The sequence below is a fragment of the Erpetoichthys calabaricus genome, chromosome 1 (genome assembly GCF_900747795.2).
Source record: "Erpetoichthys calabaricus chromosome 1, fErpCal1.3, whole genome shotgun sequence".
Lineage (NCBI taxonomy): Eukaryota > Metazoa > Chordata > Cladistia > Polypteriformes > Polypteridae > Erpetoichthys > Erpetoichthys calabaricus.
Genome location: NC_041394.2, coordinates 327,507,420 through 327,534,934, shown reverse-complemented (window position 1 = coordinate 327,534,934; position 27,515 = coordinate 327,507,420). Strand labels below are relative to the sequence as shown.

At 40.0% G+C, this 27,515-nt stretch overlaps 1 protein-coding gene across 1 annotated transcript in view; it reads left to right on the top strand.

Annotated features, from left to right (window-relative positions):
• The window catches only part of LOC114663513 (zinc finger protein 665-like), a 51,126-nt gene that overhangs the window by 11,579 nt on the left and 12,032 nt on the right, over positions 1-27,515 (top strand). Inside the window, exons 4-5 of the mRNA XM_028817329.2 lie at positions 15,786-15,806; positions 18,414-18,784. Coding sequence (XP_028673162.2) covers positions 15,786-15,806; positions 18,414-18,784 — 392 coding nt within the window. The remainder of the gene's footprint in view (positions 1-15,785; positions 15,807-18,413; positions 18,785-27,515) is intronic.

The window sequence follows — 27,515 nt, the reverse complement described above, 5'->3', positions numbered from 1 at the left end:
TAAATGTTGTGAAAGGGTTCTTCTTCACCAAGGACAGAATTCTGTGGTCATCCAGCACAGTTGTCTTCTGTGGTTTTCCAGACGTTCTGCTGTTGCTGAGCTCACCAGTATGTTCCTTCACTTTAAGAATGTACAAAATGGTTGATTTGACCACTCCTGGTGTTTCTGCTGTCTCTCTAAAGGGTCTGCTTTGTTTGCTCAGCCTAATGATGACCTGTTTTTATTTCCATGGACAGCTCTTTGGACCTCATCTTGAGAGTTCACAGTGACAGCTTCCAAATGTAAATTCCACACTTGGAATCAACTCCAGACCTTCTACCTGATTAACAGTAAATGAAATAATGAGGGACCTGCTGACACCTGGATATGGAACAGCTTGGCAGTCAATTGTCCAAATACTTTGGAGCTCCAGGAAATGGGGTTTCGGGGGAGCATGTATAAAAATGACTGTCATTCCTAAAGCTCTAGTACAATAGTTTTGGTAAACCCCTTAAATTAAAGCTGAAAGTCTACACTTTAATTGCATAATGTTAGCTTTATTTCAAGTCCAATGTGCTGACATTCAGAGCCAAAATTATGAAAATTGTATCACTGTCCAAATACTTACAGACGTAACTGTATACAATTGTATAAGACACAGTTTTCCTCCCCGATTCCAAGGATGTGCAGTTTAGGTTAATTTAATGTCCTTTTATTTACTATTCAGTAAATTCAATGAGAACCTTCACATTTTTTCTTTCCATAGTGAGAAGTATTCTTTCTTATGGAAGTTTAATACTAGGCCACTGGTGTGACTGGTCCGCTCTTTTTCCAGTAATTTTATATGAAAATGACAGCAGCATTTCACCCTGTTTGTTTGTTTTTTCCCCCAAACCTTTACAGGAAACAGTTGTTTCTGTAATGAAAAGATGGGAGATCGTGATTGTTACCCTTGTGATGAACTAAAATGAATATTCTTGGCTGAAACCAAATTTCAAAAACACTTAAGCAGATTTTCAGACTGTGTGTATATGTGTGTTTGTTTTTCTTTTATTATTATTTTTGCACCTTTGTGGTTGTTTCATTGCATAATGATTATATTAAATCAATTTCACTTTTGATTTAGACTTTTTTTTTTTTTAATTGACCGCAAGGTGATGAAAAATCATTTTTATAACTGAAGTCCATCTTCAAAGAGGAGGTACAGTGCCTTCAGAAAGTTACAGTATCAGAACACTTCAGTTTTTTACATTTATGTTGCATCCTTGTGCTTAAATCATTTAAATGTATTTTTTCCTTCTTTAAGCAACACTCAGTACTTCAGAATAATAAAGCAAAAATTGGATTTTAAGAATTAGTGCAAATTTATTAAAAAAAACAAATGACAACAACTGTGCATGGCCGCAGATGCTGGTGAGGTGAAAAAGGCAGTTTTCATGATATTCAAAGCAAGGTTTTAAATAATTAATTGAAATGCAGTTTGAAAAATTATTTAGTAAAAAGGGAAAAAAAAAGAAGTTAAGATATAACTCACCAAAAGAACAAAACTGGGTTTTGCTGGGTTCTATGTTTCTTCTTCTGAGTTTTAGTTTTTTGAAATGTGGATTTTTACTTCTAAACAAGATCTTAAATGAAGGCTTGTTATCTATGGACTGGGGATTTTATGGCTCCCCTATATATATATATATATATATATATATATATATATATATATATATATATATATATATATAATATATACTAGACAAAGAGCCCATTTCGACAACGTAAGATGAAACGGGCGCAAGTGGAGTAGTAATAAGTATAAGCACCACAAACCTGATACAGGTGTATTGAATGAATGCGTAATTGAATCAAACTGCGTAATTAGGCCTGGAGCTGAAGTTGAAATCGCCTTTCAGGCCTCTAGAGCAGGGGTAGGCAACGTCGGTCCTGGAGTGCCACAGTATGTGCAGGTTTTTGTTCCAACCCAGTTCCTTAACGAGAACTCAATTATTGCTGATGAAGCACATATTGCTTAAGTGACATTTTAATGCTTCATTTTAGTGGTCTCGCTTGTTAAGGTTCTCCAACCTTAATTGCTTATTTCAATCTTAAACTGCTGCATTCAGTGTTTTAATTGCTCCTTATTAGCAATAAGATGTAAAACAGGGGTAGGCAATGTCGGTCCTGGTGAGCCGCAGTGGCTACAGGTTTTCATTCAACCCAATTGCTTAATTAGAAACCAATCATTGCCAATCTCAGACCTTATTTAATTTTATGGCTTGTTAGTCTGTGCAATGTAAGGCTTTTATATCGTAGATTTTTTTCCTTTCCAAGGATATCATCCAAATGATTTGAAGCCTAAAACAGATCATTTTCAGTCTGTCACATTTTTCTATTAAGTGTTTTATTAAATCAAACCGTGCATGATGAACACACACAGATGTAATTGGAAAAAAGCTAGCTGGAGAACTGCTGGCTGCTTTGTCTTTTACATCTTATTGCTAATAAGGAGCAATTAAAACACTGAATGCAGCAGTTTAAGATTGAAATAAGCAATTAAGGTTGGAGAACCTTAACAAGCGAGACCACTAAAATGAAGCATTAAAATGTCACTTAAGCAATATGTGCTTCATCAGCAATAATTGAGTTCTCGTTAAGGAACTGGGTTGGAACAAAAACCTGCACATACTGTGGCACTCCAGGACCGACGTTGCCTACCCCTGCTCTAGAGCTTTAATCGAAGTCGCCTTTCTCTTTGAATTTTCGCGGACTTGCCATGATGTCGGTCTCGTAAGGTTTTTCGGCCAGCTGCGCAGAAGGCGACTGCGCATTCAGCTTTGGACGAACGTGAGTGAGGAGGCTGGCGAATTATGTATTAAGATATATAATTATTTATTTTTTTTACTTAACCATAAAATCATCCTAATGTTTGGTGCCATTCTCTTCTCTTTTCTGGATGCTGCCATTCTGTGTGTGTTGGTCCCATAATAAACAGTTCATGTAAACATACTATGTCACCTAAAATGATGCCACATAAGGCTCTTAATCTCTGGTTTTTACCTAAAATGAAGCTTCTCCAATAAACCTTTTAAAATGACATTGGAATAATTGATCAGAATGGTTCTATTTATTATTACTATTTTGACTGTTGTTCTTGTAACTTTTGCTTGGTGCTTTGACCTTTAATTTTTTTCTGTCTCAGACCATGTCTAAGCCTGATTAATTATCCATTTCCTGGCCGTTATTGCTTAACAAAACTAAATTCAATTCAACCCTCACACATGAGAAAGAGAGGAAGGCCAACAGCCAGAGTAAAACCTTTGAGGGTAGTAAAGAGATAAAGAGAGTCTTTCTCCCGAATATAAAAGCTTAACATCGGTGACCCACTGACTTAAGAGTCTTCCAGTTGAGCATAAGTCTAAGTGCTGGTTTGCTTTCTAATGGATTACATATAAAACAATTCCTCTCCTCACACATGTTTAATACACAATAATAAAATAGTACGTATATAGATCAAACATCTTTCTTCTGCAAGGCGATTAAAAATGACATTTTATTCATAATACAATTATTTCATAATAAGGGCCTTTTCAAAAAAGTATAGGCGTCCAATATCAGTCAAAGATCGTATTTGACGCCATACCTTTGTGAAGTGTGGATGCAAGACTACCGATCGATTGATATTCTAAAGTTGGAAGGTATGAGCATAAAAGTCATAAACTGTAATAATAGCAACCACCTTAGGAAAATCTGCCAAAAATATGCAGCTGCTTCTGCAAAAAGCTTCTTGCTTTCACACTTTCACCTTTGTGCTCTTGTTAACATACTTAATTTTGGGATAGCAACTGGTCCCCATCTTCCCAATGCAAATCATACTTTTTAACACTTCTGTGATGTCTCACCTTAACTTCTATTTACTTAACCTCCTTGGAGTTATTCCCGCGTCAGACTCGGCGTGATGTTATTACGTCAGCATTTACAGCTGGGAGCATGCGCTGATTACACCCCGCGATGAGCCACCTGGATTGGGACCCGAGTGCCACGGGTGATACAACTCAGCAGATTTTTGTGATTTTTTTTTTTTTTTTTTTAACGGTACTGGAGTGCCAGTCCTGCCATCAATCCCCAAGTTTTCCCTGTAATTTGGAGGACCTGCTTTGCAGGACTGTATGCAGTTTAACGTCAAACCCAGGACGAAATAGTTGCAAGCTATGGGCCTTGCTTTTGCATTTGCTCAAGGGAGTAGAGTCACTTCTGGCGTTTACGGGATTCAAATGGCGCAGATCCCTGGCGTCCGGGCCAAACCCGCTTTGACGGCATTCAGGCCAAATAACTTCAGGACAGTTCTGCTGCCATCTAGTGGATAAAATAACATGCTGTTATTCTAATGCAGTGATACACTTTTGTCAAAGCAGGGAAGACACCTAAAGAATGCTCTAAGCAATCCAGGAGAGAGGAAGGACAACCGCTGCCTAAGCGAAAACCTTTGGTGATCCCTTATGTGTCAGGAGTATCGGAACTCGGTGGCTTTCAAACCCCAAAACACGCTACGACAAAAATTGGTCCACCCCAAGGACCGAGTGTCCCGGCACAGACAGAGTAATATAGTTTATGCAGTTAAGTGCCAAGAGGATTGCCGTGAATTATAGATCGGGGAAACCAAACAACCACTGGCGAAGCGGATGGCACAACACAGAAGAGCTACCTTGTCAGCCCAGGACTCCGCAGTCTATTTACACCTACAGGACAATGGTCACTCTTTCAGTAATGAAGATGTGCACATCCTCGACAGGGAGGAAATGCTTGTTTGAGCGAGGAGTCAAGGAGGCCATTTATGTGAAAAAGGAGCGACCATCTCTGAACCGAGGAGGGGGCCTAAGGGTACATCTTTCACCATCTTACAATGCTGTGATTGCAGCCATTCCCCAACTCTCTGTGAATGATTGCAGTAAGGAGACTGTGGACGATTGTGGGTTCGCTTCTCGGTTCCTCCCTGTGTGGATAGCGCTTTGAGTACTGAGAAAAGCGCTATATAAATGTAATGAATTATTATTATTAATGGTACTCATGACCATTGCTCAATGGACAATTTGTATATCATTGATCACACGGCCCATTGTTAGTCAATGGTGCTAGTTTCGGTCATTATGCAAAGGTACTGTTTATAAAGTTGGAGAAACCTGCAGTCAACTGAGACTGAGGAAGTCACTTGGATGAGTGATGTAACATATCTCCCTGGAAAAGAACTATGTCCAGATGAACTGAATCAACTTTTTAGAAGCAGTGATATACTGTTTTAGGGGCGGCACAGTGGTAGTGCTCACAATGAAGAGATCGGGGTTTTTATTCTGTGTGGAGTTTGCATGTTCTCCCCAAGTCCTTGTGGGTTTCCTCAGGTGCTCCAGTTTCCTTGCATAGGGTGGGTGTGATGCTAAATTGGCACCTGATGTGTTGTGTGTGTGTGTGTGTGTTCACCCAGCTCTGAATATTCTATTCAAGAGACTCATCCCACTGTCTGAAGAAATCCTCCTTGAATCCCAGTGCTGATTCTGCCCTGCCTGAGGCACATCTGATACTGTATGATCTTTACAGTAAAACAATTACAAGAAAAATGCAAGGAACAAAAACAACCATTGTAAACTGTTTTCATTGACCTTACCAGAGCTTTTAACTCCGTCAACCGTCAGGCCCTCTGAACAATCCCCTCAACCTGGGGCTGTCCAGAAAAGTACATTTGGATTCTAATGCTCCTTCATGACAATAAAGCAGGCAGCATGGTGTAGTAGTTAAGGCTTTGGACCTCAAATCCTGAGGTTGTGGGTTCAAATCCCACCACTGATGTTGTGTGAACCTGAGCAAGCCACTTGACATGCGTGTGCTCCAATTGAAAAACCAAAAGAAATGGAACCAATTGTATCATAGATGTTGTGAGTTGCCTTGAATAAAGGCATCAGCCAGATAAATAAAGTCTGTTAAAGCTCTCTGTGATGGCATTGAGACCAAACAGTTGTAAAACAAGGATACATCATTGCCCTCACCCTTTTCACGGGCTACACTGCAGCCACACTCCACTTAATCGGTCACAGTTTACTCAGTAGTGTCCAGATCTCTTACAGAACAGACAGTGAGCTGTTCAACTCAAACCATTTCAAGGCCAAATCCAATATCTTTCATACATCCATTGTGGAGCTGTAATACACAGATGATAATGGAATCGTTTCCCACACAGGGAATACATGATGCTTTTGCCAGGGTGTACACCATCCATCCATTATCCAAACCGCTATATCCCAACCACAGGGTCGCGGGGGTCTGCTGGAGCCAATCCCAGCCAACACAGGGCGCAAGGCAGGAAACAAACCCCGGGCAGGGCGCCAGCCCACCGCAGCAAGGTGTACACACTCCTTTGTTTTTCCATGAACATGAAAAAGACCAAGGTTCTCTATCAGCCCCCACCGACTTCCCTCCCACAATAATAATTAACAATGAAAGCCTAGAAAATGTAGACCACTTTTTCTCTACCATGGACTTTTTGCAAAACTCTGTGGAAGTTTTTTTCAAAACTTGGACTTACTTGCAAAGACCAAGCAACTGGTCTACAAGGCAGTTATCTTGCCCACCTTCGTGCATGGCGCAGAGACGTGGACTACCTACAGTAGGCATATGAGTCCTGGAGTCCAACCACCAGAAATGCCTGTGAAAAATTCTGAAAGAAGAGAAAGAAAAGTGCACTAATTTTAGTGTTCTTGAGGCAACAAATATTGACAGTATGGCCACCACCATCATCAAACACCAGCTGAGATGGACATGCCTGACACATGCCTCCCAAAACAGGTCCAGAACTAAATGTTGCAGAACAGGCCCCTGGAGGTCAGAAAAAGCATTTCAAGGATAACATCAGGGAAAATCTAAAAAAAAAAAATCCACATAAAAAGGGTTAATTGGAAAGACCTTCCACAAAACAGAATCATATGGAGAAATGGATTAAGTGAAGGAGCCATGCTCCATGAAAATGATCCAGACAGGCTGCCAGAGTCAACTAGCAGCAAATAAAGGAAATAATGCCCACCAGGAGGGCTATCCCCCATTCCAATTTTTGCACCACCTGCCAATATCCATACTGTGAGAAACTTGCAGAATTGGCCTCTACAACCATTTGAATATCCACAAGAGGACCATCATACATGAGTTTGAGTGGTCGCCTATGTTCCAATGCTCTGAATAAATGGGTTTGGACATTGAATGGATGATATTGTATTAATGCTGTAAATCGAGTGCTTTTGATGAGGAAAAAGATCTTGATGTATCCCAATTTTGTTTCAAATTTGAGTAGTAAATGGCTGTTCATTTATGCAAGTGCACAAACATCTAAAAAACATGCTGCCAAGACTCCAGTACATCCTTGAAAGCCTTCTAACAAATGTGTTCAGGTAAGACAGATGGAAGCTTTGAGGTAAATCAGTTATTTACAGTGTCATATCAAATGTTAAAAATCAACCCTCAAATATGTATGTGGTGGCTGAAATAGTTCACCTGTGGTGGAAACTTAAGCAAGGTCGGAATTGCAATACGAAAATATGAACACATAACTCCAGTTCTTAAATTATTACACTGACTCCCGGATAAGTTTAGGGCAAATTTCAAAATCCACCTTTTAACATATAAAGCCTTAAATGGCCAAGGTCCGGCTTACTTGTCTGAACTTATCATGACTTACAAACCTGAGTGCACAATAAGATCTCAAGATGCCCGTCCGCTTATGATTCCAAGAATTAATAAAATAACAGTTGGGAGGTCGAGCTTTTAGTTACAGGGCCCCTAAACTGTGGAATGGTCTGCCTGCTACTATAAGAGATGCCTCTTCAGTCTCAGCTTTCAAATCCCAGCTGAAGACTCACTACTTCAGTTTAGCATACCCTGACTAGAGCTGTTGATTAACTGTACAGACTGCATCTCTGTTGTTAGTCATTAGCACTAAAACATAAGTAATATGATAGTTATAGTTTGTTACTAACCTTCACCTATTCTGTTTCTCTCCTCAGTACTCAAATTAAATCAGGCTATACCTGTTAATTTAGGTATATTTATCTACATTCTTATTCAACAATGTTGGGATTTGGAGAGCTTTGGTGACAGTTGGCGACTAACAGCGGAAAACGGCGTTCAAACGTTAAATAGTATGAATGGACAAGGACCTTAGCTGAATAAAATGAACACAGACTTTTCTGACCTTTACTGGTGACACGAGACTGAAATCAGCTTTACTTGCGCTCATGAGACCTTGCATTGATGTCAGTTAACCACCAGATGTCGCTGTTAATACTGGGGCTGAGGCTTCAAAACTTCGAATCCTTTTCGGGAAAAATAGAAAGAAAGCCTCGAAGCTTCACGAGGTTTTATTTTCCTCTCACTACGCCTTAAGCTAACGAGAAACATTGGCCGTTTGTGTAACCAGCAGAGCCTCGATTTCGTGAAATCCCCCTATGTTAATAAGAAGAGCACCTCCGCTCTTTGCAGTTTAAAAATCACCGCACTACTTTGAGCGCCGCCTTCATAAGGCTTTGGATTGGCTTCGAAATGTGACACTCAGTCGACCGTCTATTGGTTCCCACCCTCTTTTAGGCAAACTCCACTCACGTTCATTTCAATCTAACACTCCAGTGCAATAGGTGGCGGTAATGCACCTTCAAAGTGGGGCGCGGATCGCCATAAACACAAAGAGGAGGAAGAAAAAAAAGAAGAAGATGGCTGTGATATAATTAAGTGCGGAAACTCGCCAACGAAAGATTCCAGAAGACGTCGGGCCAATAGAAATCGTGAACTTTTAAGTGGAGATGTGTGAAGTCATCTTGTGAATTTTTGGCCAGAGACGAAGGTATGTGCCTTTCTAGCGTTAGAGTGACTTTGAAGCGTATAAGTGAAAAGAGAAACACTAGAGTTTACCATCATGGAGGGGGCACGTAAAAAGACACCCCTCTCCCCTTTAATTCCAGTCTCAATAATGTACTTAATTTTATACTGGCAAGCCCACATTCTCATTTAAACCGCCAAGCGCCCGGCGGCTGCTCCTGAATCTGCACTTTTTCATCGGCCTCTCAATTCTGTTGTGAAATCAGTGCACTCGGCGAGGCGATGGCGGCTTTTCATCTAGCAGAACGTGCGCCCATTTGTTTTTCTTTTTCCTTCTTCTTCTTCTAGTATTCCTTCAGTGAGGTGTCTTGTGTAGCGTGGGGAAGCTGAAAGAGTGCTGCTGTTCTAGTGACCTTGTCTCCAGAGGCCCACTGCGGTCACCGCCTGTATGGCTCCTTCTCATTTCGGCTTTAACGCGCACTGTCATGTCGCCTCTCCCGACTATTCCACAGCCGATGTTCAGGCCAATCCGCCAGTGACCGTCCAGATTTGCCCGTGAGCTGAACTCTTCGCAGGCACGGCGCTTTGTTTAAATCGACTTCGGAGCTTCTGTCTATAAAGCGCGGAGTTTGACGCAAAAAAGAGCTAAGAAAATGCTAAATGTTCCTGTCATTTCAAACCCAAAAGTGTTTTGTTATCTCTTTAAAACCCAAGTAATTAAAGTAAAACACATTTGATGAGAGGCAATATCGACGCTTGGGTATTCATTTTTGGTCTTCCTTCTCTCCAACGCGGTTAATTGTGGCAGCTGCTCATGTGAAATCCCGGAAAGATCCCTGAGTCTCTCATTCAGCTTTTGGTCAATTTGTATCTGAAATAAATGGATTCTCTCATTTCTAATAACTACGTGGTAACTTTCAAATCTAAGGTTCTCATCATTTGAAATAGAGCATTCAGATACTCATTTAAGCATAGGCTGCTACACTGTAAAAAATAACGCGTTAAAAGTACTTAAAAAAATAAGGCAACAAATTACAAGCAATATTTTTGAGTAGATTTAATATACTGCACTATTGAGTAAACTTTAATTTATTTACTCAAATTTACCTAAAAGAAATGAGTTTGATTAAATATAAGTAGTGGCAAAAATGGTTTATTTTACTCCGATTTTCATTTGAATTACAGTACTAAAAAAAAAGTAATAATGCAACGCTGGACAGTAACGACTGTATAACAAATACATGCTAAAATTCCATATATCTTTATTTATTTGAACATACACAGACAGTCACAACAACAGAGTTGTATTTTCAAAGGAAAATTAAATCAAATGCCTGAGGATAATTTTTACTGAATTACTGACATTCAAATGTCTATGAAAATTTTCTTTTCTTTGAGATATACTTTTTGAAGAAAGTTTAAATAATCAAATAATGCCCCAGGAATGAGTGCTAAACGGGAAGGAAACGTAGAGAGTGAAATCCTGACGCAGATGGCGCTCTTCAAACATGTCCTGCTTTTACGCCAACATATCCGCTTAAATCAATGGCCGCCTTTTCCACTACTTCTCAGTATGCGATAGCGAAAATCCTGAAATAAAATAGGACGTAGGAAATCAAACATTGCTAAATAAATCGCAGTATTAAAAATTAACCAGTAAATACATTACCTATGTAGAACACTAATTAAATAAGAAGTCAAATAATACCGTGACGGTTAGGCAAACGTCTTTTTGTGTTGTTTACAGGTCGTACTTTAGGACAAACGCCATAGCGTTCTCAAACTTATCTCAAAGTGTTATTTTCTTTTTCTGTGTAAAATAAAATTTTAAACGATTAAAAAAAAAAATATGAACATATGTAACTATCCGAGAAATGTGCCTGCTTTTTAAAGCAAACCAATGAGGTAGGTTGTTAGAAAGACGCTACCTTGCCCGCCATGTTTCCCACATGAAGGGAAAGGTTTCGTGAAAATAACAAATGCTTACATCTGTAATTATACGAAATGAAATACTAGTTATTCATTACGGAATTAATATGCTTTATCCTTACACATTCGTAGTAAAATAACTCTTATTATGGATAAGCGTTACAGCTGAATGCGTTGTTGTAAAGACCAAGAAACCGATGTGAGAGGAAGTGCCGTGTCATTACATTTCGATGTGAGAGGAAGTGCAGTATCATTAAATTTAACTTAACTTAAATGTGTTCAATTCACAGTATAGTTTTTTTTACTTAGAATAAGTTATAAAAAATGTTTACATTTTAAGAAAAATAAGTTAACATATTTTTTTTTATTGAATTAGAATTAAATAATCAATAAAAAGGGTAAAACCCATTTTTATTAAAGTAATAATTATTTTGCGTAGTTAGCTATTTTTTATTATTTTCACACATGCAAGATTTATTTTTTACAGTGTACTAAAGAAAACGGGGACTAAATAATAACATATTGTACAAAAATTCACTGATAACGAATTTTAAGTAAGGTTTGTCTTGATTTCTCTCGTACTTTTAACTAACAATTCTTTAAGCTTACAAAAGTACTAAGTTCGAAATTTAAGAGTAACTTAAATACGTTAATTATCCACTTACCTCTGTTCAGCGTTTGTCTAATTTTCTTTAATATTCCGTTTACTTCTTAATGTTGAATTTATTTTTTTACCATGTTCTAGTTTTAGCTTTTTAATTTACCTGTAGTGCACCACAGATTCTCACATAGACACTGTTCACAAAGTATGAAAAGATTTTCTCCAAAATTGTCAACTCTGTAGCATTCATGTCGTACCAGTCCACTTGATGTGTACAAATTTACCATCTGACAGAACTCCATTTTCTCCGCATAACGGAACAGTTCAAGGCTTGCAGTCAAGAGTCAAATAGTGTGCACTGGGGTCGATGTGTACTTTATCTGCAAAAGTTATTTCAAAAACACTTCATTTATATTTAGAATATTGTGTGTGTGTGTATATGTATATATATAATATACTGTATATGTGTGTGTGTAGATAGATATAGAAATTATATATACATGTGTGACTGTCACCTACCCTTTTATGGACTTTGAGAGTGTGTTTTTCTGAGGGAATTCTTACTTTGGTTAACACTAGAATTACCAGAGCCTACGAAAAAACTCGTATATCCGGCCCACCTTAAATCGCTTCTTAAATCCGTTCACACCTCTCCGCCAGCATCCTTTGTCCTCTAAATGTGCTGATAAAAGACAAGCTGCCAGCAGCCGGCTATTCCATCCCCCCCACCGACTTAGAACGTGAGCGCACTTTTCCCAGCTCTTGCCTTCATTGATTATGTGGGAGTGAAGTGGAGTTTTACAGTGGAAATAATAGATCGTCATTCTAAAGTAATCTGTGTAAACACATTGTTAAAACAGAAACTTTGTCATATTTTAGTAATAAATGTTACAAAATGTAGTAGGCATAAACTATAGAATGTGTAAAGCCCGAGTTCCAAAGATCAAATAAACACTTTCACAAAAGCTTCAAGGACAATACAATAGTTTCTGTGGCGTAGCGTGTTAAGATTTACCTCTTAGAGCAAAACAACTCTGCCGCCTCTCAGACCTGAGTTCGAATCCCCGCTAGGGATAAAATGTTGCTTTTTTTTTTTTTTTTTCTTTTTAACCTGAAACGGACATAAAATTTATAAATTGGTATGCACTGTCAGTTAATGAGATCGTTATATTTTCATGTGGGATGCTCCTTTTAAAATATTTTTTTAACAATTGAGACTGCAATTAACAGGAACAACTGTCCTTATAACTGTTATTTTGAAGATCCATAACACACAGACAGACGAGCACTGCGTAATAGGGAGACAGACAGGCAGAGATATATAAATAAACAGGGAAGGCACATGTACTGAAAGAAGAAAAAAGATCAACGTGCGTTGTTCCTGTAGCACTGAATGAGATCACCCGCTCTAACATCACCCCTCCCCCCATCTGACTCTCTAAGTAACAACAACGCACTTATTTTATTGTATATATTGTATATCTGACACAGCTGGTTTCACATAAATAAAAGTGCACTTTTATTCAAGACTATAACCGAAGAATAAAGAAAGCAAGTTACAGTTGGTGGTTGATACGACAGCTTGCGTGGTGCAATGCTAAGAACTGCTGATTTCAAGTGACGGTGAGATACGAAGAAGGCAGCTTCGCCAGCGTTTGTGTGTCAGAACCCTTTGGGGGGGGGTTAGTATGCATCGTGGTACACTGCAGACCTATAGCGCGTCTTTATGTCAGATGGGGTTGTATGGATTGATTCTGAATGCGACTGCGAGAATGAAAAGTGAATTAAAAAAAAAAAAAAAAAAAAAAAAAGCTAACCTTTACCAGTATCATAAGTTACACCGGCTGTTACAGACTGAAATCAAATTTATGTTGTTATTCTAAAATTGTAAGAATAAGAGCAGTTCATTTCTTGAAGTGGAGCCGTGCAGGATCAAACTCGCCACCCTCTGATTCCCAGTCAGGAACTGATACCATTACACCACCGCGGCGGTTGTAGTAAGAGTGTCAATGTGGCATGCTAACGCGCCTTTTTTTAAAAGCGCACGTGTTCTCTTATTTGTACCTTTTGTGAAAGTGTTTCTTTGATATATGGACTTCAGGCTTCATATGTTATATAGTTTATGCCTACATTTTGTCATTTACTATTAGAATATGAAAAACGTTTCTGTTTTAAAAATGTTTGCACAGACTACTCTAGAAACGGAACACACATGAAATGCGTGTATTCCAAATAACGCTAGAATTATTTCCACTCTAAAACTCCACTTCAATCCCAGATAATCAAATCAAGGCTTGAGCTAGGAGAAGTTCATTCTAAGTCGGTGGGGGGATGGAATAGCTGGCTGCTAGTAGCTTTTGTTTATCAGCACATTTAGATGACAAAAGACTCTGGCGGAGATGTGCAAACGGATTTAAGACGCGATTTAAGGTGGGACGGACTTACAAGTTTTTTCGTAGGCTCTGGTAATTCTAGTGTTAAACTGTGTTGATAGTAATACCAGGGATGATAATGGCAATTTTCCATAGTCTGTAGTGCATTTCTACAAGCATATTTAGTTCATATACTAAACAACTATTTTATCGATCTGCAGAGCCTCTCTGTGAGTCTGAACCAGGTAGATTTTATTCAACAATATTGCTTGCAAAAATTAATGGATTTTGGCAATTGAGAGGGCTTATTGTAAAACAAGCCTCCTTCTGCAGTTTTGCACACTCGGCTCACATATGCAAGGGAAGAACATGCAGACTCCATTCAAACCCTGAGCTTATTGCACTGTGTGACAGGAACACCAGCTGTACCCCACCGCTCTTCCCATTTTAAAAGAATCCATACTAATAACCTGATGATAACTAAATTTATATGTGCAAAGTAAAATTACTGCTATGCAGTTTTAATGAGCATACTGGCAAGTGAATAAACAAATCAAAATTACAAAATCTAGTTCTTTTTTTTGTAGTTTTCAGACCTTTTTATTTTTTTAACATCAGATTTCATTTTAGTTTTCAACATGGGGTGGGGGGGGTGGGGATGCTGTCTTTAATAGAAAACAATTGTTAGAGTACATACAAGTGAAGAAATTACGCATATCAGTATAACTATTTTACCAGATTAACTTTACAAGTTTCTGGTGAACAATTTCAGTAGTACAACACATACATTAGAAACTTGAAGTTAATCACAAGTTTGTGGGTGTGCGCACACTCACTGACTCACTCACTCACGCTCACAGAGGTTGCAGGCCTGTCCGGTTGCTCTTGAGCAGTGTGGCCAGAAAACCAAACAAATGGCCACATCACTCAGTGGAGCAGAAAATAAAACAAACATTCTGTCTGTCGGGATGTCCTGAAGAAGGCAGTCCAGAACAATTCTGTGGCTGAGCGGGTGTCTTTCCAGAGTATTGGTGAGGACCCTGAACATCTCCCCGGTCAGGCTTTATTCCCCCAATTCTTTAGTAAATGTTTGGTTCCACTCCCCACGTTATAGTGTTTTATAAACCGGTATGAAAACTTCATAATGAGTTAACAATGGCAAATGAAAATGCACCGGCATTCCAAAGGAGAAACACTAGCAAGTGGGCTTATTTTTGACTGGACTTTTGAGAATAGTTTTCAAGTTACCAAATTAATAACGTGTATACTGAAATACATTTTGATAGCCTGGCTTAAAATTGCCTTTTACCTCTTGGCTTTTTTGTTTTTCTTTGTAGAGAAAAGCCAAGCAAAATGACCCCTTTTATTGGCTAACTAAAAAGATTACAATATGCAATCTTTCGAGGCAACTCAGGCCTCTTCTTCAGGCAAGACGTAATACAGAAACTGAAGTTCCCTGTGTTTATATACACACTCTAGGACAAGAAACAACATTGGTAAATCTTTAAATGAGAAATTTTAAATGTAAAAAAATGAATAGATTCATTCAGGCTAGGGTTAATTTAACAAGAGAGAGAAGAACAATATATTGTCAAGATCTTTGGATAAGATAACTGTCCAACAAAGTCTTTTGAAGTTTTTAATGAGTTTTTTCAAAACAATATGGATCTGTAGACAGGTTGTCTGTCATTCGGAGAGATGTAAACAATCCTCATATCTGGCCATAAAACTCTTGTCTCTTTATTCAATCCATGTTGTGTTAAATTTTAGCATGAGTTTAACTTCCCATTCTTTTCTCTCTTGCTGTGTTTTGAAGTTGCCCATAAGCACAGTGGCTTTAAAGTCCCTCTCGCAGTGTCCATGGCTGTTGAAGTGGGCCGCTACAGGAACATCTGTGTTGCCATGTTTAATGTGGAACCTGTGTAAATTCATTATTTGGCGGAGTGTTTGTCCAGTTTCTCCCACATAGAGTGCAGTGTCAGGACACTAAGGTATATGTGCTGTACCACTACACCATCTTCTCTTGCACTACCCTTCTCTTTTTTTCCCCTTGTTAACCCTTTACTCAGCTTCATTCCCCCTGACAGCAGGTGAGTTGGTTGCAGTTGCCCAACCAGCTTCATTTAACTTGCTGTCTACTCCTACTCTCTGACTGCATGGCTTGCAAAACATGAAGATTAAATCATCCTTAAAGGCACAGATTTGCTAATGTTAGACAGTAGCAATACTAATATTTGGTGGGGCTACTCATATTTAAAAAAAAAAAAAAAAAACTGCAAGTCACCGATTGACATTCACCAATTCCTCAATCTCAAGAAAAAAACCCAACCTCACCAAACAGTTAATGTAATCGTGAAAAAAAATTGGAGATAACTGTGAAGATGTTTCTCATGCAATTGTTGGAAACGACCTTCTTATTCCTGTTCTGTGGCTGTGGCAGGATGACAAATGTCCGATTTTCATGTTAACAGCATCCTGGTTTAAGTGTGGCCTGCATGTATGGCAAGTCGAATTAACATTTCGAGATATCACAAAATGAATTACAGAGATCTAAAAATGCATCTATTTTAAGATATCTAAAAAAAAGCATTTTATATCTCAAATAGATTTCAAGATATCTTGAAATGAAGTGCTGTACATTTTGAAATATCTGAAATGCATTTTAAGATATCTCAATCACTTCCTGTAAAATTTCCTATTCTTTCAATGGGACTTCCTGTCTATTTTAAGATATCTGAAAATGTATTTGAGATCGTGAAATGCACAGGAAGTTATTTTAAGATATTTGAAAATCTGTTTGAGATATCTTAAAATGTGCAGGAAGTTATGTTGAGATATCTGAAAGTGAATTTCAGATATCTCAAAATGAGTGAGATATTTTAAAATGAGTGGGAAGTTATTTTAGGATATCTCGAAATATAATTAAGATATCTCAAAAAGCATTTAAGATAACTTAAAATTCACTGTTTGAGATATCTAAAATACATTGTTAGATATCTAAAATTAATATCATGATATCTTAAAATGGGTCTCTGCTCCATTTCCATCTTGAAATGAGCAGGAAGTGATGTTGAGATATCTGAAAATGGATAGGAAGCTGTTTTGAGATATCTAACAATGTATTTCAAGATATCTAAAATGCATTTTAAGATATATTTAAAAGACACTCAATTATTTCAGGATATCTCAATAGCATTTGCAGATATCTACAATACAATTTAAGATATCTGTAATACATTTCCATTTTCAGATATCTTATAATAAACAAGAAGTTCCATTGAAGAAATAGGCAGTTTTGCAGGAAATGATTTTGAGATATCTTGAAATGCATTTAAGATATCTTAAAACACACGAAAGGTCAATTTAAGAGATCTGAAAATTCATTTGAGATATCTTGAAATGCAGACACAATTATTTTGAGATATTTGAAAATATATTTGAGATATCTCAATGTATTGCAGATATCTTAAAACATGAAGGAAATTATTTTCAGATCTCAAAGCGAGTTTGATATCTTAAAGTAAATTGCATTTTAAGATACCTGAAATTCATTTTCCGATATCTCTAAATGTTAATTCGGCTTGCCATACTGCATGCTTCTTACAACATTTGGTGTTGCCCTTTTGAGTTAACATGTCTGTCTTTGCTGCTTCACAATTATTTAGCTTGGTGATTAAAGTGATTACTCAACTGTTTTTTGTGGGTTTCTGACATGGTAGCAGATCTTCATCCCTTCAGTCTCCAAATTTAATTTTGAGGAAAAAAATCACTGGGAGTTAGAGATGGTGAGAATGGGGAGGGAGTGGTGAATATGGTGGTACGAGACGATGATTACATTTTTGGTCAAAAACTGTTTGACTGACAACACAGTGGTCCTGCGGTGGGTTGGCACCCTGCCCAGGATTGGTTCCCTGCCTTGTGCCCTGTGTTGGCTGGGATTGGCTCCAGCAGACCCCCGTGACCCTGTGTTTGGATTCAGCGGGTTGGAAAATGGATGGATGGATGGATGGATGGATGGATGGATGACAACACAGTGTGTGCTGTTATGGTGCAAAGTCCAGTTTTGAGTGGGCCACATTTTTTCCTGTTGATGCATCAGAGGTCTGAGTGTAATGTTGCTGATTAACAGTCTGTCCACAGGGAACAAACTCTTTGTCAAAAGCACGGGTCTTGTTTAAACAGCGGACACCATCTTGTTCAAACTTACCCCCACGGACCTTAAGTTCAGAGTTTGTAGTAGGGGTAGGCCAGTCTAAAACAAACGAGAAGGATAATTTTAAGATTGGATGCCTTTTAAAATTTAAGGTCAGGCACCCGATCTAATTTTTAACATTAGGGACCATGAAATAAATCGGCTCACACCCCACAAACCTTAAGACAAGGCTTTGGGGCAGGGAAAACAAGTGGCGTCCGCTTTTTGAACAAGACCAGAAAGCGCAATTATCATCATCATCATCTCTTAAAATTCTCACTAATATTTGAAACAATATTTCATAATTTGTTCTCTAGTTTTAGTTGCTTAGGTATAAAATTATTGATTTGGCTTTCTTCAAAAATAAAGAAATAACAAACGTCGCCTACACGCTGCACATTTCTGAAAACTTTGCACTCTTTTTCTTTCAATCTACAGGAAAATCAAAAAGCTGCCAGTAACCCTCAGAGGTACAAAATAAGAGATCTGGAATATACACGTGAAGGAGAGGATTAGCGATAAATTGTACAGTTCTTTGTCTTAATCAGGGCAACGTTTTGATGGATGCCATGGAGGAAAGAATTGCGAGCATCAAACAAGAGGAGTGTCAGTGGGAATCGGACTCCTTTACAGAAGACTTTGCACTGAAGCCTGTCAGCGCTGATATACAGAAAGTTGAAATTATAAACTGGGTTAAGGAAGAAGAGCTTAAATCGGAGTCGGCCTTTCATTGTGCGTCTTCAGATGAAGAGGTGAGTGGATTAAGCTCCACTCTGCCTGGACTGGGCTCCCTACAGGGTCATTCTGTTCATGTGAAGTTGGAATTGGAGGCTGGTGGGAAAGTGACTGAGAGAGATGACTGCTTTTCTGGAGAAGGTAGGTACTAAAATTTAAGGGAAATGGTTTAGGCCCGATTGTGTGTGGGTGTTTTTTCTTCTTCTTTCGGCTGCTACCATTAGGGGTTGCCACAGCGGATCATCTTCTACCATATCTTTCTGTCCTCTGCATCTTGTTCTGTCACGCCCATCACCTGCATGTCCTCTCTCACCACATCCATAAACCTCCTCTTAGGCCTTCCCCTTTTCTTTTAAAAGACTGAAATTAGAATTTCGGGATTGTTCTTATGTATAATTTCAATGCTGAAAATGCAACTGACAAACATCTGAATTAAACCATTTAAGCAAACAGCCCAATTCATAAGTTTTACTTTCTTAATCATTAAACTATCAGTCTTCAGTATTGACTGTGTGCAGAGGGTGCAGACCTATAAATACCTGGGAGTGCAGCTGGACGATAAATTGGACTGGACTGCCAATACTGATTATCTGTGCAAGAAAGGACAGAGCCGCCTGTACTTCCTTAGAAGACTGGCATCCTTCAACATCTGCAGTAAGATGCTGCAGATGTTCTATCAGATGGTTGTGGCGAGTGCCCTCTTCTACGCAGTGGTGTGCTGGGGAGGCAGCATTAAGAAGAAGGATGCCTCACGCCTGGACAAACTGGTGAGGAAGGCAGGCTCTATTGTTGGCATAGAGCTGGACGGTTTGACATCCGTAGCAGAGCAACGGGCACTCAGCAGGCTCCTATCAATTATGGAGAATCCACTACATCCATTGAACAGTGTCATCTCCAGACAGAGGAGCAGTTTCAGCGACAGACTGCTGTCACTGTCCTGCTCCACTGACAGACTGAGAAGATCCTTCCTCCCCCAAACTATGCGACTCTTCAATTCCACCAGAGGGGTAAACGTTGAACATTATTCAAGTTATTGTCTGTTTTTTACCTGCATTTTTTTATTACTCTCTAATATTTTTTGCTGCTGGAGTATGTGAATTTCCCCCTGGGATTAATAAAGTGTCTGTCTGTCTGTCTGTCTGTCTGTCTGTCAGTCAAATGGCAGCACGAGTTCAGCCATGCAGTGAGATGTTGAAAGTAAAGAGGCAGGCCCACACTGGATATTTGGTATGGTTCAGGCAGTGCTCTGCCCCTTGTCTCTGTTTTGTTAAGTATGTACAGTACTGTGCAAAAGTTTTAGGCAGGTGTGAAAAAATCTGTAAACAAAGAATGTTTTCACAAATATAAATAATGATTGTTTATTGTTATCAATTTACAAAATGCAAAGTGAGCGAACAAAAGAAAAATCTAAATCAAATCAATATTTGGTGTTACTACCTTTTGCCTTCAAACCAGCATCAATTCTTCTCGGTACACTTGCACAAAGTCAGGGATTTTGTAGGATTCTAGTCGGGTGTTTGATCAACCAATTGTACCAAACAGGTGGTAATGATCATCAATGTCACACGTAGGTTGAAACACAGTCATTAACTGAAACAGAAACAGCTGTGTAGGAGGCTTAAAACTGGGTGAGGAACAGCCAAACTCTGCTACCAAGGTGAGGTTGTGGAAGACAGTTTCATGTCACAACAAGATTGAGCACAGCAACAAGACACAAGGTAGTTCTACTGCATCAGCGAGGTCTCTCCCAGATAAAGATTTCAAAGCAGACTGGGGTTTCAAGATGTGCTGTTCAAGCTCTTTTGAAGAAGAACAAAGAAACAAGCAACGTTGAAGATCGTATACACAGTGGTCGGCCAAGGAAACTTAGTGCAGCAGATGAAAGACACATCAAGCTTATTACCCTTCGAAATTGGAAGATGTCCAGCAGTGCCATCAGCTCAGAACTGGCAGAAACCAGTGGGACCCAGGTACACCCATCTACTGTCCGGAGAAGTCTGGCCAGAAGTGGGCTTCATGGAAGAGTTGCAGCCAAAAAGCCATACCTCCGACGTGGAAACAAGGCCAAGCGACTCAAGTATGCACGAAAACATAGGAACTGGGGTGCAGAAAAATGGCAGCAGGTGCTCTGGACTGATGAGTCAAAATTTGATATATTTGGCTGTAGCAGAAGGCAGTTTGTTTGTCGAAGGGCTGGAGAGCGGTACAATGATGAGTGTCTGCAGGCAACAGTGAAGCATGGTGGAGGTTCCTTGAACGTTTGGGGCTGCATTTCTGCAAATGGAGTTGGAGATTTGTTCAGGATTAATGGTGTTCTCAATGCTGAGAAATACAGGCAGATACTTATCCATCATGCAGTACCATCAGGGAGGCGTATGATTGGCCCCAAGTTTATTCTGCAGTAGGACAACGACCCCAAACATACAGCCAAAGTCATTAAAAACTATCTTCAGCGTAAAGAAGAACAAGAAGTCCTGGAAGTGATGGTATGGCCCCCCCAGAGCCCTGATCTCAACATCATCGAGTGTGTCTGGGATTACATGAAGAGACAGAAGGATGTGAGGAAGCCTACATCCACAGAAGATCTGTGGTTAGTTCTCCAAGATGTTTGTAATATCCTACCAGCCAAGTTCCTTCAAAAACTGTGTGCAAGTGTACCTAGAAGAATTGATGCTGTTTTGAAGGCAAAGGGTGGTCACACCAAATATTCATTTGATTTAGATTTCTCTTTTGTTCATTCCCTGCATTTTGTTGATTGATGAAAATAAATGATTAACACTTCCATTTTTGAAAGCATTCTTTGTTTACAGCATTTTTTCACACCTGCCTGAAACTTTTGCACAGTACTGTACATTTTTGCCTTTATATATATATATATGTTTTAAACATTTTATTGAATGAATTAAATAACATTCCATACAATTAAGTCAAATTTTACAAAACGCGGCTCAAGTCAAGTCAATAACCACCCATGAGAAGGAGAACTAGGCCAGCAGAGTAAAATTTTTAACAGTAGAAAAGATAAGTAAATACATAGAATAAAAAGAGAAAGGGAATCTGTTTCTGCAAGCAGTGACTTTACGCTGTAGGAAGATAAGTAAATAAATCAAGGTAAATACCATTCAATCTGGCTTTTATATAAGTAACATATAAATGTTTCCATCACAAAATGTATTCACAAACAGGACTTTGCCCGATAAGTTGGCGAGCTCTGTAAACCGTGCTGTTTCGTTGGAGGACAGGTGTGGGGCATATTGACTGGCAGGATGACACCCGGCCTATTGCTGCATCTAATAGGTGCCATCTTTCACCTTTACGCCTGGTGCAGCTGCGTTGTTCTTATATGTGAGTGGACGTTTCTTGAAGGGAGGGCTCCTGTTCTTTCTCTGATGTAGAACCCTCATCTGAGTTCACTTCTGTTATAACACGTCTTTATTTGTAAACAGCAGTGTTGGATCGGGGCGAACACGACTGAGAGAATAAAATGGAATAGTAAAGAAAAAAAGTCCAGGAAATAAGTTGTGTAGAAAAATGTTGCGGCCTGGCAGACTTGACTTTCCTATAAGCTCCTGAGAGAGGATGGGATTAACCAAGTTTATCTAATCTTTCAAAACCAAGGGGAAATTTGCAGGCATACAGCAGCAGTAACAAAACAAACAAAAAAAAAGACAAGAATACAGACTCGCTGGACACAAAATGCAGCCAATTGATATGAAAATAAATATAAATGTACATTGTTGGATATTTCAAAATAAACTTAAGTGCTCCGGGAAGCATTGATAGCAGGGGGCAGAAAAGAGGCTCCTCTTAGCACACTGTGGCAGAATGAGCCAGTGGCTCAAAGTGCTCCAAGAGAGCGCCTCATGGTGGGTGTTTTTCATGATGGTATTTCATTTTGCCATCTTCCTCTTTTCCACAACAGCTTCCAGTGTGTCCAGGGTTCACCCAGTGATGGTGCAGGTCTTCCTGACAAGTCTGTCCAGGCATTGGGCATTTTCTGAGCTCAAGTTGCTTTCCCCAGGAGACTGCAGGGTAGAACACCACACTGGCCACTATGGGCTGGTAGAGCATTTCCAGCCCACTTACTGCACACATCTAAAGACCTGAGTCTCCTTCACAAGTCCCGTCTGCTCTGGCATTTTTTGTACATCACCACTCTGTCACACCGGTCCAGTCTGCTGTTTACATAGACCCCCAAGTACTCTGCACCACTTCCAGGTCCTCCCTCTGAACGGTCTCAGAGGCTCCTTGGCACATCACCAGCTGTTCTGTTTTGCTGATGTCGAGTTGCAAGTTGTTGTCCCTGCACCACAAGACAAAGTCCTCCACAACCTCACTGTACTCTGACTCATCTAAATTATTAATGCAGCCTGTGATGGACGAGTCATCTGAAACTTTCTGTAGATGGCAGGTGCTGATATTATGCTGGAGGTTTGTGAATGTTAAGGTAGACTGGACAGTTCCCTGAGGTGCTCCAGTGTTACACACCACCATTTCTGACACACAGTCCCTCAGCCTCACAAACTGCTGTCTTTTGCTGAGGTAGTCCATGATGAACTGGACAAGCATTCTAGCACAAGTGTCTCTTCTGTGCAGGTGAGATGGGGCCTGATGAAGAGCAGTCGATATGGCATTTTCATTGGAACAGTTTGGGCAGTAGGTAAACTGGAGGGGGTCAAGTGAGGTGGGAAGTCCTGCTTTCAAGTGGCACAACAGTAGCCTCTCCAAGCACTCCACAGTAACCTGTTAGAGTACCAGAGGGCGATCGTCATTAACGCAAAAGACGGATGACTTGTTCAGCACCTGGGGATGACTGCCTGCCTGCCTGCCTCTGTGAAATGTTGAGAATGTCTGTGCGGATGTGTGCCAGCTGGTTTGCACTCGGCCTGGTACGTTGTCTGGCCCAGCAGTTTGGTGGGGGTTTACGTTCAGTGAAGTTCTTCTTATGTCAGCAGTGGCCAAGCACTCTTCCTAAGGAGGGATGGACTTCTTCTGGTACATCTTTCAGGGCATCAAATCACACATACAAGTTCTTTAGGAAAGTGGTTTTCAACCTTTTTGACACCAAGGACCGCTTTACTAGAAGAAAATTTTTCAAGAGACGTGTGGGGGTTCAATGTGGGTTGGAGGATTCAAGGTGGGTTCGTAGGGCAGTTTTATACACAATTTACATTACATTTCTATTATTAAGTTATAATATCATAATAGAAATTGTACAACTTACCATAATGCAGAATCAATGGGAGCCCTGAGCTTGTTTTCCTGCAACCAGACAATCCCATCTGGGGCCGATGGAAGACAGTGACACATAAAGTGTGTTGCTTATGTTCAGTCTACTCTGTAATCTCGTTTTGGTTGCTGTCACTGCAGAAAACGTTGCCTCACAAAGATAGGATGTTGGAAATGGAAGCAGACTTTTCACTGCTTTTGTGGCAACCTCGGGATATTCTGCCTTGACTTTGTCTCTAGTGTGTGTGCTTGGTGTGTGTGTTTGTGCGCCCTGCGGTGGGCTGGCGCGCTGGTTGGGATTGGCTTCAGCAGACCCCCGTGACCCTGTGTTAGGATATAGCGGGTTGGAGAATGACTTTAATCTAAATCGTATGGATATTTGAAGTTGTCTCAAACATACTTTTAAGGCCACCATCATTTGCAACCTCAAGTAGTTGATAATCTTCAAGCACAGACAAAGTTGATTCACCTGGCTTATTCACAAATGGGTCACAGATCCATTCCTTCCCATTTTGGGGGTCATTTGCAGTTGGGAATAATGCTCAAACTCTCTTGAAAGCTGAGATAGGTGATCATACACCAGCTGGGAGAAAGAAGGCCCTGGCTTGGTATCTCTAACTACCTCTGCTAACGTCTGAACATATCAAAAATCCCAATGTTCACTTGTCGGCCCCATAAATCAAGTTTGACTTTGAATGCAGCCACTTTATCTGCCAACTTGAACAACGGGTATCTTCTGCCCCTGCCCCATGCGCTGCTGCTCCACCACTGCCTCCGATTTTCCTCCTCCGGTTCCTCCAGCCTGGCTGGATATGAAGTCTGCAGAGTTAGGTAAAGGTGGGGTGCCCAATAGTGCCTGTATGCCTGTTCAGATTGTGAGGTTTGTAAACTCTTGGGACCTCTGTCAACGGGACAACATGCCGAAGAGCATCCCTAAGTGCGATCACCACGTCTGTGGAAGATTGTTTATCTGTTGCTAGGTAAGACGCAGTGATTGCACTTGGGGATGCTCTTCGGCGTGTTGTCCCGTTGACAGAGGTGCAAAGAGAGTTTAGAAACCTCACATTTTCTTGAATGAGTGCCACATTAATAGGAATGTTTCTTGAACGAGCATCACTGAACCACATAAAAACTGTCTTCAAATGCAGCAGTTCGCATACGTTTTTCTTGTTTTCTTTGCACATAACACAGACATATGCATTGCATTTGTCATTCCAACAGATTGCACATCACAAACATTAACACTATCTTTTTTTCGTGTCTGCCGTTTCTATAGGAGGGTGACAATGAGTTAAATTCCAATGGATGTTTTTCAAATGTTGACAAGCAATAAGCAAAAGGTATCACTGAAAACCACAGAAAACAAAAACAGCAAAAAAAAAAAAAAAACATGCGAGCAAAGTTTGAAGAAAGAAAAATTTTTTTTAACAATGTTTCTGATTGGTTGTCGTTGTGCACATCTGAGCTGCGACCACAGATCTAACTGCTCTGTAGATGATTTATTCAGGCATTTCAAGGTCACTTCATTGTAATGAAAGTATCTGCTGAATGTACTTTGTAGTAACGAGATTTCTATAGACTCGTGTCATATGGGGAAACTGTCGGGACCATAAAACACTTCATTGTAATACTCGGTCTCTCTCCTCTCTCTCTCTGCACCGCTGCAAAGCCCCACCCACCTAGCATTCTGAACAGTGTCCTCAGTGAAGGGGGCAGCCATTTTGCTGTAGCCCTTCACTGAGTGAGTCTCCATTGCCGGCAGTTCTCTCACGGCTGCAGACCAGGGGTTGGTGACCCCTGCTTTTGGACATCTGGAAGGGGAGGCATTGCCACAGCAAACGTGTGGTGTGGTCTCGTATTCTGTGATGCCCTGGATTTCCTGCTGTGTGGAGCAATTCACATACTAAAAATGTGTGTGCTTTTCAACAATACTAGTGACATAAATTATTGAAAATGAAAGGAGAGAAGAGGACTAAACTTGATCCATTGCTGGCTGACTAACAGAAATAGATTACCAAATAGATGTGTCACTTCTTCTTAATTTTTTGGGCTAATTGGATAAGGGTGTTCTCTTCGCTGTCCTGATGTTATACTTTTCTGCACTTCTGATTAGCTACTGACAAAGAGCATCAAGTCAATTTGGGCAACGCGCGAACTTCAAGAACAGGGCATAATTAGCATATCTACGCAGACTGACGACAGCCTTCTGACTGACTGCATCAGTGGTGTACACATCTGGATTCCTTGTTCTCTTTATTTTAAAGAGAGGTCATTTTTGACAAACTCCTCATTAGTCATTACTTAACACAGTGGTCTCAAACTCCAGTCCTGGAGGACGCAGTAGCTGCAGGTTTCCATTTGTGGTGCCCAGTTTTTGCTGCTAATTCACTCCTTTTTCTTTCATTTGAATTGTTTTTATTTTTATTTTTTTAAGATTTGTTCCCCTGAATTTCTTCATCGTTCTTCTAATTCCTTCATTTCTTTCCTTAAACCGAAATGAAACGTGAAGTTAGGGAGCCAACAGAAGACCAACTAAGTCGGGGCCTCATACTCCAACTGGTTGCTTAACTAGTTGCCGAGTCTTGTTGTTAATTAAACCCGTTCTTTAATTCCACGATGTGTTGCTGCTCTCATTGTGCAGTAGCAGACATTTCTGAAATTGTTGATTTTTCTCTTTTCTAGGGGCACTGCTAAAAGGTTTTGTCGACCCGAGCAGATCGAGACCTTCACCTTACTTTATTTTCAGATATTGTATGATGGACACCAGTTGTTTTGGCTCATTTTGTATCTCATTATTGTTTGGCTACTTGCTACTTAAGGAAAAAGAAACAATTAAGGGGTCTGAGTCTTCAAGTGCAACTCAATTAAAAATAATACAAAAGAAGTTAATGAGCAGCAAAAACCGGTCACTAATTAAGAAAAGGGTCAGAATGAAAACCTGCAGCCACTGTGGCCCTCCAGGCCTGGAGTTTGACACCCCTGCTCTATGGGATTAATTTATAGCAGTGTTTCCCAACCTTTGTTTTCTAGGATGACACACTATTTGTAACAAAAATTGTCCCAAGGCACACCACTATCTTACTGTGTCTCATACATGCGCTCAACTGTCTGAAGGGGTGCAACTACCAGAGACGCTGGTAACAAAGCAGCTCTGAGATCAGCATTTGCAGACCCTGCACTTTGTGAGCACTTTGACGGCATCTCTATGCTGCTTTGTCCTTTAGCTTGTCCCTCTCTGCCTCTGAGGCAAGTCGTATGCCCACTGGCTCGGAGAGACTTGCTGGTGAAGCACACGCCCAACTGGTTGGACTCTAGCAGCCTGGAGATGCCTCTGAAGTGCTGTGTGTGAGCTGCGCTTATGCCAGCTTCTGCAAGTAGTCTTGTCCTCCTCAGACAGATCTTGACATCCTTTCAGGTTCAGACCCAGGTTTCCATTGTACACCTGGGTAGCTCTCATGGTGCCCCCCTGTGCCTCGCTATGCTGGTTAAAAAGCACTGATCTGTTAACATTCTTTCTACTTAAGCAGGTGTTCGTGCAGATTTTAAAAAACTTTTTAGGATTGACTCATGTTGTTGTTTTTCATTATCTTCTGAAGCTGCAAAGTTACATTTCCTTAATTTGTACTTTTTTTGTACTCCCTTC